At 38.0% G+C, this 21,983-nt stretch overlaps 1 protein-coding gene across 26 annotated transcripts in view; it reads left to right on the top strand.

Moving 5' to 3' along the window:
• The window catches only part of PUM1 (pumilio RNA binding family member 1), a 125,988-nt gene that overhangs the window by 63,173 nt on the left and 40,832 nt on the right, over positions 1–21,983 (top strand). For 11 of the 26 annotated variants that reach the window (XM_005202941.5, XM_005202944.5, XM_059875456.1 and 8 more), the window contains 5 exons: positions 3,746–3,912; positions 5,935–6,205; positions 15,943–16,036; positions 17,387–17,503; positions 21,190–21,341. In XM_005202941.5, coding sequence (XP_005202998.1) covers positions 3,746–3,912; positions 5,935–6,205; positions 15,943–16,036; positions 17,387–17,503; positions 21,190–21,341 — 801 coding nt within the window. The remainder of the gene's footprint in view (positions 1–3,745; positions 3,913–5,934; positions 6,206–15,942; positions 16,037–17,386; positions 17,504–21,189; positions 21,342–21,983) is intronic. The other 15 variants (XM_005202945.5, XM_024975964.2, XM_024976002.2 and 12 more) reach the window with 4 other exon arrangements.

The following is a 21,983-nucleotide window of genomic DNA, read 5'->3' on the forward strand; positions in this document are numbered from 1 at the left end:
GGCTTGGCTTCTTGCATTTTGAGCACTGTCTGAGGGCTATGTTTGGATTACAGTTTTGAACTGAAATTCATCTAGAGAGAGCGTAGAACAGGAGGATGCTATTAACCCATCTTTGTTTTTTATTTCATTTAGTTAATAGGCTTTTTAGTATTAATTTGCACTGGGCAATATATGACAAAAAAGAAAAATGTAACTCCTGTCTTTAGGATGCTTATTTGGACTCAATTTTAGTGGTTCTTGGGCTACCCAGGTGGCACTGGTGATAAAGAACCCGCTTGCCAGTGCAGGAGACATAGGAGACTTGAGTTTGATCCCTAGGTGGGTACGATTCCCTGGAGGAGGGCATGGCAACCCATTCCAGTATTCTTGCCTGGAGTACCCCATGGACAGAGGAGCCTGGCGGGCTACAGTCCATAGGGTCGCAAAGAGTCGGACACAACTGAAGCGACTTAACACCGCACAGTGGTTCTCAACTGTGAGTGCTTATTGGAAGTGAAACTTAGGTTTGTGGGAGCTTCTGCAGACGAGTTAAATTAGAATCTTTCAAGAAAGCCCAGTCACTTGCAAATTTTTAAAAGATTGTGATGTTTGATGCCAACCACAGAGCCACTGCATTGTGCAAAGGACAGTATATCCGGGAGGGCCGACTGGCTGTACACTTTGAATTAAACCACTTAATGGGAACCTTAATTTTTAATGTTAATATTACAATGTTATGTAAGAAATACTCTCCCAGTGCATAGTTTTCACTAGTGTCATACTTGTATACAGTGTTTTTTACTTTATAATAAACTTTTATATATATATCATTTCATTGATGTTTACTACTCTGTTTTAAACAAAATGATCCCTTTTTATAGATAAGACACCTCAGACTCAGGTTTAATGACCTGTCCAAAGTCCAGTAAGTGTTAACAGTTGAGATAGACTGTAGGTTCTGTGCAATCTGGGTTAGTATTTTCCTAAAAGAATACCTTACCTTAAACATTAAAAAAAACTTTACAACTCCATAAAACAGGGCAGCCCAAATATACCCTTTTTCTCTCTCACTAGGGTCCTCAGATTTCTAAGAGACCATTTTTATGATTCCCAACTCTGTATTCTATATTCTCTTTTAATAGCAGACTTTTGACAAGATAGCTTCCCACTTGTGCTCTTGGTGTCATTCATAAATCAGACTTCATGTCAACTGTTTTAACTTAGTGCTTTTGTTGATTTACTGAATTTGTTAAAACTTTTATGACCCATGTACAGAAAAGTTTACACATCATAAATGTTCATCTTCATGACTTTCTGCCTAATAGAAATATCCCCTATAACCCATCCAAATCAGGTATGGAAGTCATCCTACCTGTTCTGTGTTTTGCTGAGGCATTAACAGCCTAGTCGGAGTAGAAAACCAGGTAACTATTTTTTGTAAATAGACTGTATAACATGGACAAAAAACAGCCCATCCCAGGGACATCTTTGAAAATCTAGCCCTTGGCAGTATAATTGAGAACGTAAGTGTTCAGATCAGGGCAGTTGGCTTACAGGGGGAGCAGCTTCTCAGCAAGCCCTTGTAAAGGGCCACTGAGGAAAGATTATGAAAAATGTTGATTTGGTGAGTGAGCCTCTTCTGTACCCAGATTATTTGCTTGGTGAAAATTCCTACTGCTGCTTTATTGCATTTCCTTACCATTTTTTTCCTATAGACTGAACTCCTCGTGAGAAACTGGAGCTGAACTCCCTGCCGCTCCTGAGCCAGTGACTTGATTTGTAGATTTGTAGAAGATTATTTAAGTGTGTTGATGGGATGATCCTAAAATACCTTTAAAAATTATTGACGTTAGTGGGGTCTAATTCAGGTGGACTTGTTCATTACCACCTCTTGGACTCTTACCTGATGATAAGTAGAATGGGAGGATCCTTCTTATTTTAGCAGTTCGGTTTTACAGGACTTTTTTCTGTTTGTTTTCTTTATCTTATTTTTTGAACTTCTGTCCTGCAGTGTATTCAGTGTTGGGGATGTGAAAATTACTACATAGCTTCTGTCAGTTTTACCTTTGCAGGAAGAGGGAGCTTTTATTTCTGGACATTTTGAAAGCTCTTTCTGTCTTTAGAATCCTGTCATACTTTGGCTTGGGATCTCAGTGTCATGCTTAATTGGCTCTCATTTACTCTTTGAACCAGTATCAGTGTTGAACTTTGAAGATGTGAACGTTAGATCTCATTTGCTGCCGTAACTATAGTTTACCATCTTGCTGCTACATGAAACTAAGTGGTATATCCTTTCTAAATTCCTTCTGGTATATGTTCCTTTATTCATATTAGCCATGAAGTCTTTCTTTTTCTGTTACTTTTGAGCAGAGGGGGGTTTTAAAAGCAAAATGGGCTTTGAATTGGTTGTTGAAAGGTCTAAGATTGTCAAGTGTCCCTGTGTCTGGTCTTTCTGTGTCAGGGTGGCTAAGAACTACTTTGAGAGCATCTTTTTATTTTGCGTTTGCAGGCCTACCATTCACAGCTGTGTCTGCTGCTTTATCTTCCATTTGTGGTCCTCACCCTCCCCACTGAAATTTGGTTGTGGCGACTGGAGATGCTGAGCAGTAGTTCTCATCATCTTTTGATTGGATCTTACCTTTTACCAGGAGCTTTCTTTTGGTCTAGGTCTGTTTGTTTCTTTCTTAAAACAGAAGCAGTGATGGAGACAGGCAAGATTACTTACCTCTCCCTGGTTTTACAAAAGCAAAAATTATTTAACCCTTGGGTAAGGTTTTGCAAAGCTTGCTATACCATGTCAAGTCACTATACCAAACCTTCTTTTCATTCTGAAAATCAAGACACATTTGCTTTAAAAGTCCATGTCTTAACTTAGATGGTTGGTAGGAGGAGACAGACTTAATTTCTTTAAGAAACAGGACATCGGTGTGCTTGGCACCGCATCGGTCCATTTAGGTCCAGTCTTTCAGTCTTTTTAGTTTGAAGTACTTCAGAGATAAACTCTGTTGCATCAGTGATTTGCTTTAATATGCTCCCATGTAATCCTTGGTATGTACGGACAGGCGGTGGATGACAACTAAACACTTAGAGTACTCTTTGTGAAAGAATTTTAGTTAGATTTAACATATTTTGAAGGATTTAAAAAATTCAAGTTAAGGATAATTAGTGATTTATTGTTTCAGTAAGCGGTGAGACATTGGGTGGAATTGGGGTGGTGATGGTTCAAATTGGCAGGGCATATATCCCAACATGAAGTGTATAGAGTAATGGAATTGGAATGATGTTAGACCACACTTAATTCAATATTCAGAAGTAAGGGAGGAGTTTACATAGGCAGTAGAAGTAGGAAATTCATTTTGTAGGCTTAATACTTCCCAAGTGTAATATTAGCTATAATTCCTGGGGATTATTAGGAACCATGCTATTCTAGAGAGTTAGATTTTAGAGTAGAGAAATGGAACTAAGAAATACAAAGTTGTGGTTGGGCTTTTGGTAGAAAGGAAAAAAAAATGGGGTGGTGGGACATTGGGCATGATAAGACTGTCCTAAACTCTGTAACATAAATGTATGTCTGTCTCCCCCATTTGGCAAGACTTTCTGCAGTGTTCCTGCCTCTGTGTTGTCTGTTAATTAGATTGTAATGTCTTGAAAGGTCATGGATACTATCCTGTTCTAATTAGCATCTAGTGTAGTCTGGTGTCCACGGTGGTTGCCCGCTATTATTAGTTGATGATGATTAGTGAAGCTGAAGCTATTTTTTAAACAGGGCCCAAGGGATGCAGACAGTGATGAAAACGACAAAGGTGAAAAGAAGAACAAGGGTACGTTTGATGGAGATAAGCTAGGAGATTTGAAGGAGGAGGGTGATGTGATGGACAAGACCAATGGTTTACCAGTGCAGAATGGGATTGACGCAGACGTCAAAGATTTTAGGTTTGTATGTTTTACACTTCTGATTTTTGAGTGGGGGCTATGGGTTTTTGTTTTGATTTAGTTTTATTTTGATTTTAGTTTTCTTTATCCCTCCCTACGTGTCTTTTTAAAGAACTGGGACTAGTGTAGGCCATACCACAAAAATTGTATGAACTGTTAAGGTGAAACTTTTTAAGATCTGTCCATACCTGATGTTTTGCCAAAACAATAGACTTTCCGTTTGTATGGAGCTCTATAATTTGCAGAATGATTTCATAAAAATCAGTTCATTGATTCTCAAATTTCAAAATCACGTGGATGAGCACCTTGGGATTTCTCCCAAATCATTATCTTGGGAGAAATCATGGTTACTAACGGAAGTGTGTCATATTACTGTGGCATATTAAGGAAGAGTGAAAAACAGTTGAGATCAGTTAAGTATTATTTCACTTGAGACTCATAAGCTCCCTTTGAGGTAGGCAGGTATCGTTTTCTTCATTTTGAAGAACCGGAGATACAGCTAAAGTGACTTGTTCTTAATCATATTCCTTCCATGGAGGCCTCTCATTCCATCTCTGGTCATAATTGATATGCAAGTTTTAACCCTGTAATTTTAATATGCACAGTATTAATGATACCATATTTGTCTTCCACATTTGGCAAGTATTCTTTGTTACATGATGGTATGTGAGTTTTAATTTTTTTTTAAATTTTGACTAAGGAGTTTTATCCTCAGTCACTGATGCCCAGTAGAGAATTTAATTTTGAATAATTTTAGTCTAAAGCTAGTGTGTGTCTAAACACACACACACACAGCATCCTTTATCCTAATAATCTGCAAAGCCAAAATAAAAATATTGTATGTATGTGTGTGTGTGGTCATTCCTTTTAGAACAATGTTTAATGTGTTTAATCTTCCTAAATTAATTTTTGCATCTCATGGGTATAAAGAATTAGTCTTTGTAAGAAATTTGAGTCACAGCATAAACACTTACCTCAGGTCTTTCAAATGAGTTTGGGTATCCCTCCATCCTGAATCTCAAGCAGCTTGTGGTATTGTTTCGTGGTATTTGACTCCAGGGCAGATGGTAGTAGTAGGGTGTGTGTGTGTGTGTTAAGGAACTACAAGAGCTTTAATTTGTACCAGCTGTAGGATTTCTTTTAGGCTAAGAATGTAGTCACAGGCTATTTTTCCCTGACTAGAATATAATATTATTCAATATTATCTGAATTAGAATTAAATAGTTCTGCTGTCTTTTTGCATAGAGTGATCATGTGTCCTGGGTTGCCCAGGACAGTATTTGTTTATAGCTCTGTCCCAAGATATTTATTAATACTGCCCTTTTTTGTTCTTAGGAGTGTCCTGGTTCAGATGATAAATTACATCTTCATATCACTTTTAATTCTTAGAGTTGATTCCTTAGCAGGAGCTTATCCTAAAAAGTGAATTTATTTTGTACTGTTTTATAATGGTTTGATTCTGGTTTCTTTGAAAGGAAAAGGGGAGTCAGTTTTATGGTTGGCCAGTGGTACCTAGGAAATACAAACAAAAATTTTTCACCTATTAAAAATTTTTTTTTGAATAGAATTATTCTCAGATGTGGAACTTTCCCTAGAAAGTACTTTGTCTATTGACTGTTTAAAAGAGTAGGATGTTGCTTTTGGGGGGGCATGTTTTGCTACCTGTATTTTGGGATCCTTGCTTTCATGAATACCACAGAGTGATTCCCGCCCCCCCCCCCCCGTCCCTCCCCCCCAGTTCATCCAGTGTTCCTCACATCTGGGCCCCTTGGTAAGAGATGGTAAATTAATAGCAGTTAATGTAAATTTAAGGGGTGGGTTGTGGGAAGGCAAGCAATAGAAGAGTCGTTTTATAGGATGTAACATGTAAGCACCATAAAGGGTCTCTGGTCATTTTTTCAAAATAGTTTTAAATACTGTTGGTAATAAGCTGTGTCAAGGACATTGTCCTTAAACTTAGGTTGGTGTAGTGTCCCTCCCCACTTAAAATAAGGTTTAATGCCCTTTACTTTCTCTGTTTAGCCGTACCCCTGGTAATTGCCAGAACTCTGCTAATGAAGTGGATCTTCTGGGTCCAAACCAGAATGGTTCTGAGGGTTTAGCCCAGCTGACCAGCACCAATGGTGCCAAGCCTGTGGAGGATTTCTCCAACATGGAGTCCCAGAGTGTCCCCTTGGACCCCATGGAACATGTGGGCATGGAGCCTCTTCAGTTTGATTATTCAGGCACGCAGGTACCTGTGGACTCAGCAGCAGCAACTGTGGGACTTTTTGACTACAATTCTCAACAACAGGTACTGTGTGTGTCTCTGTCACTCTCTATGCTCTCCCTCCAGGCAGCAGCATTATTCAAGTAACTGAGAAGGGGGGGATGGGAGGAGGGTGGCAATATTTTAGGCTTTTGATGGCCAGTCCTTATTTACCCAACAGAGATGTGGATTATAAAGCCTTTGCATCTTCCTCTCCAGCATGGTTCCCATGCTGAGGTTTGTTGGCAAGAGACTACCCTGCTCTGTGTAAATTCCTTTGGCTCCTCTCTTTTATCAGGGCCTGGGGACGGGGTGTGGTGGTGTTACCTCCTGTGACACAATCCTCTTGAATGTTAATCTCACTGAAGATTAATGTGATTATAATGCTGTTGGTTTTTGTTTTTAAAGTAGTAGACTCTGTTGTCTGCCACTGTCAGAAGTCCAGTGCCAGATGTCTTATTAGTCTTGTCTTTTAATTAAGTGAGTTACTATAGATAACAGACATATGTCATACCTTTCAAAAGAGTTAGAATGTGATTAGGGAAAAAACACATATCACTCAAAATAAAATCTGCAGTGAAATTATTTGGCTCTTCTTTTATTTGTAAGTCCTTGGAATATATTTTATGTGTGCCTTCAAAACCAGAGGAAAATTAGCCAAATTAATGAAAAGGGGGCAGGTAACTTCTTGTTCATGTTAAGTTCCACAAGTTCTCCTTTGTGGCCTCGAGCAATTTGATGGGCCATCAGTTTCTCATACTCCTTAATTTTAGTCTGGAGCATACATATAAATTTCTAGGTTTGAAAAGTTAAAATCTCATTTTGTAGTTTAGAAATTATATATCTATGAGGAAAGTTGGCTTATGGTCTTTGTAGATCAAATTGTACCACACTCTCCCTTTATTTGTCATAAATGGCTGATTTTAAGTGAATTTTGCTTAATAGATAGCTGGATAATACCATTAACCATGTGAAGTTTACAGAAACAAACCCCTTTAAGGGATGATGTGATGTGCATGCACTCTGTTCCTATCAGTTGGATATACTAGGTGTAATTAACAAAGTCTTTTTCTACAGAGTGTGAACTAACAGTGTACACTGTTCTCCCTGTAGTTCCCAAGAGATATGCTCACTTTTCCATGGAAATTTGACTTTCTTTGCTTTTTGTCTTATTTATTAATTTGATTTTGCTTTTTTTTTTCACAATGAATCCTCAAAATAGTAGTGTTGAATGAAGTCAGAAATTACTTCAGATGCTGAGGAAATACTCAATTTAAAGATATTTTGTGGCATATCAGCAAACATAGGGACACACTATTACTGTGTAGACTTCAACTTGTCCAGTTTAGAATATTAGTGTAGTAATTTCTCTATAAAAATTGAGGTATGTTAAGTTTAGGCTGTTTCTAATCAAGTTCCTGTAACCTAGTTATCTCAAAAAATTTTATCTGAATTCTTTATTTTATTGTCTCATTGAACTTCCCCTGGCAACCCTTAGATCTGCAGCCATTTTTGGTTCTTAGCTTCCATTCCCAATCGAACCCAATCTGACTCTTGGCTTGTTATTTAAGAAGTGTTTGTCTCTAACCTCTTATGAATGACAATCTGATTCTCTGTCATTTAATTGTTACCTTGTAATTAAAGTTGGGATTCACTTGTGGTTTACTGAACTTGGGTTTCAAAGTAATTCTACCAATTTTTGAGGAGGCTGGATAATTATTAGAACTTGAACAGAAATGTACTTTTGCATGCCCACAAATAGTTCACACAATTACATCAAAGACACCACCTGCTCCGACTTATAAAACCTGGAGTGCCTTCACCATGAATCACATTTCAGCAGTTTTTGGAAGCGAATGCCATTATTTTGCAAGTTGAGCTGTGGTTGAATTCTGACTTCCCATGCATGTCTTGGTTGCTGCAATATAGGGTCATTGTTACACAGTTACACCATCATCATAGGATGTGCTTATTGTTATTTTGTCCCATGGGCTCATAATTCTTGCTATTTTGAGTAGATGGCTGTACACATTCTTATACTGGATGTACTGATAGCCTGCCTAGAAATCATTGACCCAAGACTCTTTAGGACCCTTAACTTCCCAAAGGCTGCTGCATAAAGGCCAGTAGTTATTAAGATGGAAGAACCCTTTCTCTACTGGAAATTGGTGTTTGTTTCTACACTTTATCCTTCCAATCCCTTTTTACCCTTTTGCTTTTCATTAGATTTTATTCCTCTTTTCCATTTCTAATAATTAAAATGGTTCTCATTCTTCAAGGTCCAGTGCTATATTACCCTTTTTTTTTGGTTACCTTTCTTGATCTCTAAATCAAAAAGTCATTTCTGTCTCTGTAGTGCCTTGTGCTTCCTCTAAGAGAAAGAGTCATGGTGTCTCCTTGTTTGATAATCCTCTGCTAGATTGTAATCACCTAGAGGGTAGGATGGGGTCTTGATCTCTCTGTGTCCTCTGCTTTTGCTTTGATGGCCCAAGTTTTCAGGGAACCTTTTCCACAACCCTGTTACATTATCTCAGAACATTCCCTGTGTTTAATATACTTCACCAAACTAAGATTGAAAGCTAGCCTTGGGAGAGGTCTGGAGGCCACTCTTTGAGGTCTTGCATGTATTCTAATATGTGAGTCCTTTAGGTCTAGCCCATTAGATTGTTTATCATAGATGAATAATGGGACCTTTTTAATAGCCAGGAAATTTATTTCCTGAATCAGTACTTAACCCTTTTTAGTGTCACAGCCCTCTTTTGCCATCTGATTAAAAGCCATAGTCCTCACATCAAAAAAAATACATGATTCTTTTGAGACTCAATTTTGTACATAACTTGAGGGAGATCACAGATCTGTGGATTGCAGATTATAACCTTCTGTTCTTATTTTTTGTTGTTACCTGTAGTCAGGCATATGTGTCATGAATGGAACAGACTTCCCCCAACCCCATGGTTCTCAGTTTAGTTATTGTGGCTCATTTGGTCATTTAGGTAGTGTAAGGAAATAGTTGATGACAAGTGATGAGACTATCTATGCCCACATCCTAGGGAGAGCATAGTGTTTGCTGGGCAAGGAAGGACTTAGAGAAGAGATGGATCTTGAGCTGTGCTCTGCAAGACTTATTTATACCAGGAAAAGAATGAAAACTCCAGTGGAGAAAATAGTAAACTAAGAGCTTAAAATCAGACATTAACATACATGTTCAATAGGTAATATAGAAATAGTCACCCTGGATGGTAGTTGAGGTTGAAAAAAAGTGACTTGTGAGGTTACGTAGATAGTGTTGTGAGTCTTAGCGACTTCGCTGTGCTGTTGTACAGGCATTAACAAGGCATTTTAAGAAGTGATGACTGAATTAACATGATTTACTTTTTTTGTGCAGAGTGTTAGCTTAGAAGCAGTTTCAGACATTCTTTTGTCCATATTAGTCAGTTAACTATTGACTGTTGTATCCTTGCAGGGACTTAGGTTTTGTCCGTAATGAACAGAGCTAATGTTCATAATAGTCTTAGAGTATATAAAACAGTTATGGAACAGTTGAGCTACTAAATGTTAAATTGATTGGTGAAGAATCCTATCAGACCAGGGGAAGGCTCATTGAGGACCAAATTTGTATAGACCTAACTTGGATGAGAGATGGAATATATATTCCTGCAGTTAAGAGAACAGAGTTATGGAGATGGAAATGACGATGGTGTGATCATAGGTTAGTAAGAGTAGAAGGTACACATAAAAGGGAAACAGAAATAGATGCATTTGGTTACTAAGTCCAGGTCACAGGCATTAAGAGCCAGGACTGAGTACAGACAATATTAATGATTGTGAGGGTTGAACTAAACATCTAGTGTAGCATGTATTTTTCTATACATTTTGCTCTTTTATCATGGCTTTCTTAAATGGGCATCAATTTTTTTTTTTTTTTTTTTAAGTTGGGAGTTTTGAAGTTATTTGCTATAATTGGTAGGGTATGTTGATTTTATGAGTGGATCTGGTTTGATAGTTGACAAAGTAAATCCTTCTTGTGTCCTATTTCATTTCATTTGGGGTAATAAGTTGGTTTCATAAGACTGTTAATATCAGCCTGTGTTTAGATACATAATATAGAGCATCCTGAAAATATAGGGAAGGTATTTTTCATTCAGTTCATTACAGACTAACTGTTTTTAGGGATACTTTGGTTTTGGATAACTAAGCTACTTATCTAATCACTGTAAACCATCATCTTAACCTAAGATGTATTTATAGCAGGGATTCCTTTTATGGTGCCTTGGCAGTTAGGTAAGATCTCAGACTGAATTCTTAGAATACTGTCTTAAAATGTAGAGTGTAAGTATGATTACAAAAGAAGCCAATTATATAAAAATAGCTATAACAGTATTGAACAGCAAATTGAATGATGGGTGTTTGCTTCTTTTTCATATGATGCATGAGATAGACATAGTTGTACTGGCCATGATGGTGAGCATAAACAAGATTGTGAGATGTCTAGCAGTTGTAAAGTAATATGAAAATACATGATTTCTATTTGTGATCGAATCACAGAAGTGTGGCTAAATTTAATGTGGTTTGTTGCCTATGATAATAACTGAAGGGCATGCTAAATTTCATGACAGTAATTTTACCTGCCTCAAGTACAAAGGTCTGGGGTTAGGAACCTTTAATTTAGGGTGGTTTGAAATGCTCATTGATACCACTCTCCTTACTTTGTCCTCATTGTCTTCTCTTTAATCCTGGAAAACACAGTGAACAGTTCATATGTAATGTGTTCATACTGTTTTGAGTTATGATGCTTGCATAGTAAATAGCCATGAAATTATCTCTGTTCATCTAAATATATTCTGGAAAATTATTGCTAGGTTTCATTGTATTACAACCTAGTAACAGAAACCACAGCCAAGATTAAGTTGATAATCAGGTGGGTTAATCTGGTTAATTTTTGACGTTCTTTATTTTAGGATTCAGTTACTGTAAAAATAGCCTAATAATGTGGCATGCATTACAAAATTGCGTACTGATCTACTGAAACTCTAATCTGTTAAGCGTGAATTTTTAACAAAGAAGCAATACTCTGAAAGCCTTAGTCAGATGGCAGAGGAAGTTGGCATGCATTGCTTTTTAACGTGTGGTAGTGATTTAAATGTCATTCTTATGAGACTGAGTTTGCATAGTTTTAATATAGGTATTTAAGATTCTTGGCTTTCTTTTCAGTTTATAAATGAGAGGAAGATTATTTTGCCAGGGTCATGTGTATAGTCACTGTTGAAATGCTGACTTTAGCTAGCAGTTAGGTCATTTGAAACATACCTTTATTGTTCTTTGACTTTGATGAAATTTTAGAATATGATTTTCCTCTAAAGATAATAATTTGCTTGATGGAAGGCTGTATTTTGTTTTCCTCACTTATTTAGAAGTCATTTATTTTGAAATCAGATTCTTCATCTGCTAAAGAAATGTGAATTTTTTTTTTAAGTTTGGCAGCATAGTTTGTATGTACCTGTTACACTAAAAATCATTATAATTATATGTTAACTATTGCAGCTGTTCAGATAACCTGATCAAAAATGAACTTTGATCTAGAGGCTATAGACAGTAGCAAATTTTCAAAAATTTAATATACTGAGGACTAGCGCCAGAATATAACTTTTTCTTTAAAATTTATAGCCCCACTATTGATGTAATACTCTTAGTGTTTAAAAGGCTTTTCTCCGTGAATTCTGGCAATAGCCTTGTCAGGTAGGGCAGCCATTTTTATAGATAAGAAAATTAAGACATCGAGAAGCTCAGAGACTTCCTGAAGGTCTTAAACCCTGCTCTGCAGACACCTTTGTCTCAGTTTCTGGCTCCTCGCGCTTTGCTTTGGACCTAGTTCTAGAAACATAAAACTCTCTGTGTGGAGCTGTCTCACCTTCAGGTTTAACTGCATTCATAGTTTTTTTTTAGCATGGTATATGTTTTAAAATTACTTGTATCAACAACAAAAACAAAAAGGTTTTTCTTTCCTCTTTGTGACCTAAAGCAGGTGGTGCTCATGAACTCAGCAGGACTTTGACTTTAACACTGCTCAGAAGTTTTTTTTTGGGGGGTCTATTTTGTATACTTTTTAACATTTAATTTTTGAATAGGTAGTAGCATTCACATGGTTCAAAAAATCAAAACAGTGTAAAAAGATACACAGTTGTTATTCTTCTTCCCACTCCTGCTTTCATCCTTTTTATCACTTTTGTTGGTTTGTTGTGTATGCTATTAGCATTTTAATTCTTTTACTATACGATGTTGTGGTGTCTGCCGTATATCATCACAAATAGGTCATAATTATATGTATATAGATATATAACTCCCCTCCCTGTTGAGTACCCCCATCCCCCCATCCCACCCCTCTAGGTTGTCACAAAGCACCAGGCTGGGCTTCCTGTGTTATACAACAGCTTCCCGCTAGTTATCTGTTTTACACATGATGGTGTATATATTGGAGAAGGCAATGGCACCCCATTCCAGTACTCTTGCCTGGAAAATCCCATGGACGGAGGAGCCTGGTAGGCTGTAGTTCATGGGGTCGCTAAGAGTCAGACACGACTGAGTGACTTCACTTTCACTTTTCACTTTCCTGCATTGGAGAAGGAAATGGCAACCCACTCCAGTGTTCTTGCCTGGAGAGTCCCAGGGACGGGGGAGCCTGGTGGGCTGCCGTCTATGGGATCGCACAGAGTCGGACACGACTGAAGTGACTTAGCAGTGTATATATGTCAGTGCCACCTGACTCGGAAGAGTCTTGCCTTCTGCTTTCTTTGTCTCTTCCCGGACTGTCTTGCTACATAACGCGCTATAAGAGGTGGCCCACAGAAGGCCTGTGTCTGTGTTAAGGGGTGCTTGCCTCATTCATCAGAAAGAGTATCACATAGAGAGGACTTCTATGTGTATTGATTTTAATAGTTAGCAAACAACCTTATGAGTTAGACAGATCTTTATTGTCCATCTTTAGAGAGAGGAAGAGAGTGAGGCACAAAGTGACTTTGCTTCCCAGCGTCCCGCACACAGGGTCAGTGGTGGACCTGAGATACCAGTCCAGGTTTTCTGGCCCCAGAGTCTGTGCTTTTATCTGCTCTCCACTAGGCATATTGCCTTAAACTCGTAAGAAGTCAGGCCTGGCAGTACGTTTTATTTTGAGGTGAGAAAGGGACAGAGTTCAGCACTTTGCCCGGTGCTAAACAGTGCATTTGTATGTGTTGTTCAGGATCCTCTGGAACCTATCACTTGGCAGTTACCCAGTTTTGTTTTTTAATAACCTATATTTCCAGTTAATATTGGACTGTTTACATGCGAGAATGTGCCAGAATTGCTGTAATTTATGCTATGGTCAAATCTGTCTGCTGTTGATGTATAGTTTACTTATGTTTAATTGTTTACTGCAGAAGGCACTCAAAATAATTCCTTCTCTGTCACAATCATGGACACATTAATCAACTCTCAAACATAGGATATATGGGAGCAGTTATAAGGCCTATATGTTTCTAGTTAAAATTATTAATTAGTCCCAGTGTTCAGTGTGGTAACACAATAGTGAGAACCCCAAACTAATGTTACATGGAGTGGTTACTTTTATTCATAAACTCTGTGTGTGTGTGTGTGTGTATGTATATTTACAGATACAGTGCATGCATGTAATGTTACATGAAATGTTAAAAAATGTTAAAAACATACAAAGTGAGGTTAAGTCATAATGGAATGGTGTTAAAGTACTGTTTTTGCTTAGTAAGTGAAGATAACCTCAAGAGTTACATTCTGAACACAGTATCATTCTCCTAGCTTCCTGTCACAGAGCCCAGCTAATAGTGCTCAAAAAAAATTTGTTGAGTGAAATGAGTTATTTTATTTGCAGCAGGGCCAAGAAAGGTAGAGGGAAGAGGCTAGCATGAACATTGTCTGAGATGTTAAATATTTCAAAAGGTTTAGGCTAGGAAAATTCCAGAGACCCATTGAATAGGTAGTAGATACCTAGTGGAACTAGGAGGTGTTTTTACAGTCTTGGAAAAAATTTAGACAACTCTCTACTGTTTTACTTGTTTTCTGCCTCCTGGATGCTCCTCTTGAAGGGAGGGGTTTGGGGAGAGCTGTTAGGAGGAGGAGTACGAGGCACTGTCCTTCAGGTGAAACCAAACCAACTTGGCAATGATCACAAGGTTGTAGTTACCAAATAGTACTGGTTGGCTCCCTTCCTGGAATGAACAGTTGTTTTGATATATTTTCCAGTAGAGTCCTGTATTTCTTTTGAATGCTTGACATTTAATCAGTGCTTATGAAGTAGAGCTGTTTTTTTACCAGCATTATAATGAAGTTTTTCTTTTCTTTAACCTTTGAAAATAAAAAAAGCTATATAAAGCATTTTTGAAACCTGTACTACATGGTTACTTTTGACATTCATACTCTGAAAGCAGACACTTATTTTACTCTGGTTTTTAGAAAGATAAATATATATATATAGAGAGAGAGGTAACAGGTGAAGTTGGTCACTTTGTTCAGAATATTCACCTTTAAAAAAAAATTAAAGTCAGTCTGTTTTTATAATTGAGGCAGAGAAGTAACCAAATCATAACAATCAGGTTCACCACAACTGAATCAAAGTTCAGTTGTGACAGTAATTAAACTGAGTTGTCAGAATGACATTATCACCTACCGTCCAAAACAGGTTTCTTTATGAAGACATCCGTGGTTCAAGATCCACGGTATGTGTTATATATCATCCAGTGATGTTCGCCTAACCCCTGAAAAGTCCTGTAGAAAGAGTAGGTAGGTTGAAGGTCCTTTGTAGGGAAGTCCCAGCAGTAAATTCTCCCAGTCTGATTTCAGTAAATAAAGACGTCTTCAGTATATAACTCCTTGGAAGGAGGCATATCAGGGCAATCCAAAATCATGTATCCCCTTTCTTGGTACCAGTATTGTTCCTATTAAACTGTATGAACATTTTATTTAGTGTTGTAAACTTAGTTCCTTGCACAGTGCCTATCAGGTTTTGATTCAAAAATAATTTAAAATGAATGATTGACTTTGTAATAAGAGAGAATCTTAGGATATTCTTACTGTCAAGACCTTTGAATTCCTTTCCTTTTCTTGGAAACTAAGCTCATAATCCAAGTTTTGTTAGTAGCAGCTATACTTCTGTTGTTTTATTTCTCACATGTAAAAGGATTGGTATCCTAGGAAATTCGGGAGCCCCTGAAAGTTGCACATTGTCCAGTTTACCTGTTTTTATAAACCACTAGTTGAGGAAGATATTCAGTGTTTTCCCCAGAAGAGACAGCCAGGGGATGAAATGAAAACTTTCCCTTTTCCTGTCTAAAATGTGAGTAGATGAGGATTATTTCAGAGTGTTTGTAGAGTTCTCAAAAGAACTGAAGGGAGGTAACAGCAGTCGGTGCAGTGAGGTAAGTCATTTGTAGTACATTTGTTTAGTTTCTGGCTTGCTCTGGATCAGGCAGTGCCCTCAGACCTGAAACAACCGTTAGGGCATTTGTATGTATGTTTATGGTTCAGGGGACAGATAACCTGTGAAGCAAGTAGTCAGCATGTGGGAACTGGGCTCACCAAATTGAGCCAGAGCCGTAGAGGGAAAACAGAAGTATGAAGCATCATAGATAGCAAGGGAGTGGAGTAGAGCATGAGAACATTCTTGTTAAAAGCATCATCTCTAAACAAGAGTTTATGGAAACTTTTATTCAGAGAGGCTTTAACATTCCTTCATTAGATTGGTTCTCTAACCTCATCATGCCCTTTTCTTCCCTCAGCTGTTCCAAAGACCCAATGCGCTTGCTGTCCAGCAGTTGACAGCCGCTCAGCAGCAGCAGTATGCGTTAGCAGCCGCGCATCAACCCCACATCGGTAAGTCCTTAAGCCAGAAGCTGCCTTGTAGGGGTGGCCCCATCTTAGGACAGTGGCTGCTGTGGAACCCAGCTAGTATGGACTGACTGTGAAAGTCCTGACAGATCTCAGAGTAAACGGCCTCTAACTCTTGTCCAGTTGTCTTTAGCCACCTTCCTATTTTTCTAGACCTAACTCATAAGATTTCTTAGTATCCTGTTATTGCTCTGCCAGCTGTTTCAGGACTTAAAGTATTTCCTGTAGTGACTAGCATCAGCTCTGTTGGTAGGTTTGGATGAACTTAAATAACAATTTTGTGCTTGTTGGGCATATATAGACTATGGGTGTCTCAACATCACATCTTATTAGGTGGCAAGTAGTACCTGTAAACCTATTTTCCAAGTAGCATGTGTTGAAAAATTTAAAAAGTTGTATCATAATCACTGGTTTTTAAAGTTGCTCTGTACCTGTTGTACTTGTTAATGTCTTGATATTAACATATTTTTTATCTTATGGAACATATTTTTGTCTTACTGCTGACACTGGACTCCTCCCCGCACCCCCCCCACACACACAGCTTTTTTGGGGTCTCTTTGAAATAGTGCTATACAAATACAAATTTTATAAAGGGGGGTGGTTAAAATGACATGATTGAATAGATAGAAAATCACCCATCACGGATTGTGAAATGCTGTGGAAGAAAAGACTTGCTTCTAGCCTAGTTATACAGGTGGCCCTTGAACAACATGGGATTAAGCTGTGCAGGTCCACTTATATATGAATTTTTTTCAATAAATATGGTCTACAGTACTACTTGATCCTTGGTTGAATCGTTGATGCTGAAGTGTGGCTATGGAGGGCTGATTCTAAAGTTAATACATGAATTTCTGGCTGTGTAGGTGTCTGCTCCCCTATCCCCTGTGTTGTCAAAGGGTCACCTGTATTAAGTCTAGACCTTTGCCTGGGTCTGATTTAATATGTACTTACAGATAGTAGTCTTTATAAATAGGCATACATTTTCTTTGAGGAGAACTGGAGAATTGTTTAAACGGAAATAAATACTTCCCTCCATCCCATTACAAACTGTTTTAAATCACTTTATTTTAACCTATTATAATTTCATTAGTCTTTTAGAAATTGTGCTAAATTTAAAACTGCTTAGTAGTTTTAATTGTAATCTTTAGCAGAGGTTATTAAAAAAAGATGATAGATGGATGCCACCATAATCTTTAGTACAGGTATTATCTTTTTGAAAGTCCATTTTACTCAACCTATTATAGCTTCTCTTTTTTCTCCTCCCCACAGAATAGTTAGCCAGACTGTGTAGGAGTTTGGTAGGTTTGTTTTAGTCAAGTTTGTTTTTACTGACAGGTATGTTTTCAGCAGGTTTAGCTCCCGCTGCATTCGTCCCCAACCCATATATCATCAGTGCTGCGCCCCCAGGGACGGACCCCTACACAGCTGGATTGGCTGCAGCAGCGACGCTAGGTGAGACGTTTTGCCACGAGGGATTTTCTCACCTGCTAAAAGAAGTCCCTTTGATGGGCATTCATTTTTTATACTCTTTTACAAATCCGTGTTTCCAGTGGATATTTCTCTCCTGATTTCCAGGACCGTCTATCTGCCAGCTAAATATCTCTGCCCACCTATAACCTCGGACTTGAACATATTTAAAATGAGGTTAATCAGCTGCCTCCTGTCTTTTTTCTTTGGCTTAGTGCAAATGCCTTTAGGCGTCTTGTCACCAACATTTTTGGCATCAGGGACCAGTTTCGTGGAAGACAGTTTTTCCGTAGATGGTGGGAGGTAGGGGCTGGGTGGTGGGGTGAGTGGTTCAGACTCTAATGCAAGCGATGGTGACTGGCAGATGAAGCTTGGCTCACTTGCCTGCTGCTCACCTCCTGCTGTGTGGCCTAATGCCTAACAGACTGCAGGCTGGGAGTTGGGGACCTCTGCTTTAGACCACTTCCTAAATTAATTCATTCATTTACAGTGTTGTGTTACTGTATAGATATTTTTGCTCCACTGAGTCACCAGTTGCTCATATATATTTCGGGAATTTCTCCCCTTGCTTATATCTTCCTACTATGGCAGATCCTTTAATCTTTACCTAGACTTTTACAGCTGTTCTCTCTTATATTTTACCAGCTTACTTCCTTTTTCTCCCTCGTTCACCCACCTAGATTGTTTGAGAAAACAGTCTCAAACACAAATCTTACTATGTTACCCTTCTACTTAAATCCTTTATTGATTTCTGTCTTATTTACCTAATACAGTACACTGCAGATAACGTCAGCATGGCTGGTCATTCCAAATTACTTGGGTGGTGATGGTGGATTGTTCCTTGAAATCAGTACTTGAAAGGAGCTACCATGACATTCTAAGGATTAGTGAGGATTGAGACCCACTATGTATAGCAGTCTTTCCATGACTATACGAGCATCTCCACATGTGCACCACTTCTACCCGGCAGGGCCCCCCCGCCGCCCTGGGTCTCATACCATACATTCTAGCAGTATTAAATTGATTTTGGTTTGCTACACACACCGCACTGGTTTAGGCCTCTGCGTCTTTAGACATTATGGTCTTCTTAGTCCTCTAGAGTAAACTCTTTCCCCATACTTTGCCTGGGAAGCTTCTTAGCTGGTATTGTCACCTGTAGAAAGCTTCCTTGGTTAACCTGTCCTTACTCTTTCTCTTTTCACTTTGTATTTATTTGCTTGTGTATGTAAACATGACTGTGTCCCTTTTGTTTATTTTTATTTTCATTTCTATTGCTTTGGGAGACTGACCTAAGAAAACATTGGTATGATTTATGTTAGAATGTTTTGCCTGTGTTCTCTTCTAGGAGTTTTATGGTGTTGTATCTTAAGTCTTTAAGACATTTTGTACAGTCTGAGAATGTGTTCTAAATTCATTTATTTTCATGTGGCTGTTCAACTTTTCCCGGCACTGTTTGGTGAAGAGACTGTCCTTTTTCCATTGTGTATTTTTGCCTCCTTTGTTGAAGACTAATTGACTGTAGGTGTGAGAGTTTATTTCTAGGTTCTCCTTTCTGTCCCACTGGTGTCTGTATGTCTGTTTTTGTGCCAGTACCATGCAGTTTTAATTACTGTCACCTTGTAGTATTGTCCTAAATCTGGCAGGATTATGCTTCCTGCTTCGTTCTTTTTCTCAAAATTGTTTTGGCAATTTTGAGTCTTTCCTGGTTCCATATAAATTTTAGGGTTCTTTGTTCCAGGTCTGTGAAAAATGTCATGGGTAATTTGATATGAATGACATTAATTCTGTAGATTACTTTGGGTAGTAGAGCTCACATAATTTAAATGTTACAGAGTTGAGATTTAAGTCAGATCTAGCTCAAAGCCTGTGCATGTACTGCACTGTCATATACTGTCCATGTTGTCTTGAATTATCTTTTTTGTACTTCTTTCCTTTACAAACTTTCCTCTACTGACTTACCATATGTTATTTGAAACAAAGAACCAGTCTTAGAGATGACAAAAGTTGTCCTCAGTGAGATCATAGTTTGATGATGAGAATCTTGCTTTTGTACTTATCATCTGAGCCAAATGGAAAATGAATTAAGTGCTTTCACACAGAGCAGAAATGTTAACTAAACTGTTATAAACTAAAACTGCATATTCTTGTGGAATGTTAATCCACAGAAATTGAAACAGATATCCTGAGGGAATCAAGCTCGATTAATGATGCACCCTGAGCCAAACATGCCCACATGTTTAAAAATTTTTAACTTATTTGCTTATTATTAAAAAATGATGTAGCATAGCCTTCCTAAGCAGCACCTTCATTTTGCACCATTTTGCACTGTTTTTGACCATGGGCACCTTTATAAACAGATTCTTTATCTCGTCTAAGACTACAGATACAGAAAATGCCAAATTAGAAATGTCAGAGTTAAAAAGAAAAGAAATGTCATAGTAATATTGGACAGTAATATAATTTGACTTATTTGTGTTTTAGAATTTAATGGAGAAGCAAAAACATGAACCAGTTTTTTTTGACTTAATGAAATACGTATTTTTACAGGATTGGCTACTATGTCAGAATGGATGTATTTGAAACAGGTCTATGGAATTTCACTGAAAAGTGCAGTTATTATTTAATCAAGTTGCAAATATTTGAAACTTTGCTTTAACTAGGAAAATTCTCATTAGATATGTGTTCCCACACATGTGAGATGCTGGCTTTGTGCCCTTGTCTTGGTTGACAAATGAGCCTTGATGTTTCTAGCCACCAGCTTCAGAGAATTCTGTGGTTTAGATTTTTGCCCCACCTAGGTTGCTGTCCGCATAGCTCTGTTAACTTCTCTCCTGCTTGTTCTGTTTGGCAGAGACTGCAGTGGTAGCTTGTTGCCAAAGAGGTTAAAACAGAACGCTCAGTTTTGTATAGAATACTCAGGTCTGTGAGAAGTCGAGGTGTCTTTTTTTTTTTTTTCCATTTCCGTCTGTTTTCAGCTTTGACTTAAGTTTAAAATTTCATATTCTGATATCTAAATGTAGTTATGTTAAATGCTTTTTGTGACATTAAAAATAGAGATGGGAAAAACAAGCCTCTTCAAATTTGAGCCGTGGAAGTTCAGTGGCGTGTCTGGGCTTTGTTGTCAGACAACTGATGGATTTTCATGCTTCTGGAGTTAATGAAGCACCAAGATCCCTGTCCCCATCAGTCACTTCAGGTGTCGTCCTTAGACTGAAAGCAGGGTGCAGCTTCATCTTTTGCTGTGTTCCATCACTTTAAGCATACAGACTTTCCATTTCCCTTTTAGCAGCAAACTTTGTCTATATCTATCCTATATATATTTTTTCTTTCTCAGTAAAAACACACCTTTGCCTTCTTGACCAAGGCCAATTCTTCCATCTGTTCTTAGTTTCTTCTAACTTTTATCAGTTATACTCCCTTTCAATATCTCCAATGCTTGGTCCTTCCCCAGCTTCTTTCTCTAGGCCTGGAGTATATTGCTGACTTTAGGAGACTTTGGTGTGGGAATCACATAGAATATTTTCTGTTTTTAAAAAATAGAATTCATGATTAGCTAAAATGAATCAGTATATTAATATTTTACAGCAGTGTCTGGTGAATCAAATATAGTTTTTGGAAACTCTGATTGTTAATAATCTAAATTTTTCTTACCTTTCTCTTGCTATTTTTAGGCCCGGCTGTGGTCCCTCCCCAGTATTACGGAGTTACTCCCTGGGGAGTCTACCCTGCCAGTCTTTTCCAGCAGCAAGCCGCCGCCGCTGCTGCAGCAACAAATTCTGCTAATCAGCAGACCACCCCACAGGCTCAGCAAGGGCAGCAGCAGGTAAATGTCAACAAAACTTACCCCACCTAAGTGTGAATCTTAGTTATTGTGTATAATTAAACAGTAATGTTGTTCCTGATAGAGAAACTGTGAGTGGTGAGTGAGTGAGTTCCCTCGTGTGGTATATGAGTTCAGACAGACTCGCCTGTGCTTTACTGAATGCCTTTTATGTATCCGTTCTTTGGTCAGCATGACGAAGTGAGATCATGGTATGACATACCATGTGATACTGCTTAAGAGGATTTTCCAGTTTAGTGATGGTGAAGTTTTCTTGCTTTGATACTTTGGTTACTTTCTAAGCACCATTCTCAGATCACTTCTGGCTCTCTTTAAGTAGTTTGCTACCAAAGGGAAGGTACTAGTTCTTCAGATTGCTTATTTATGGCATCCGTTTTATTAAAAAAAAATTGAAGTATGGTTGTTTTACAGTGTTGTATTAGTTTCAGATGTATATCAAAGTGATTCAGTTATACATCCATATATACACATACACATATATATTTATATATTCTTTCTCAAATCCTTTTTCATTATAGGTTATTACAAGATATTGAAAATAGTTCCCTGTGTTATCAGTAGGTCCTTGATTGTCTATTTTATGTGTAGTAACATCTATTGAATTGGACATAAATCTTAAACCTA

Source organism: Bos taurus, chromosome 2, assembly GCF_002263795.3.
Source record: "Bos taurus isolate L1 Dominette 01449 registration number 42190680 breed Hereford chromosome 2, ARS-UCD2.0, whole genome shotgun sequence".
Taxonomy (NCBI): domain Eukaryota; kingdom Metazoa; phylum Chordata; class Mammalia; order Artiodactyla; family Bovidae; genus Bos; species Bos taurus.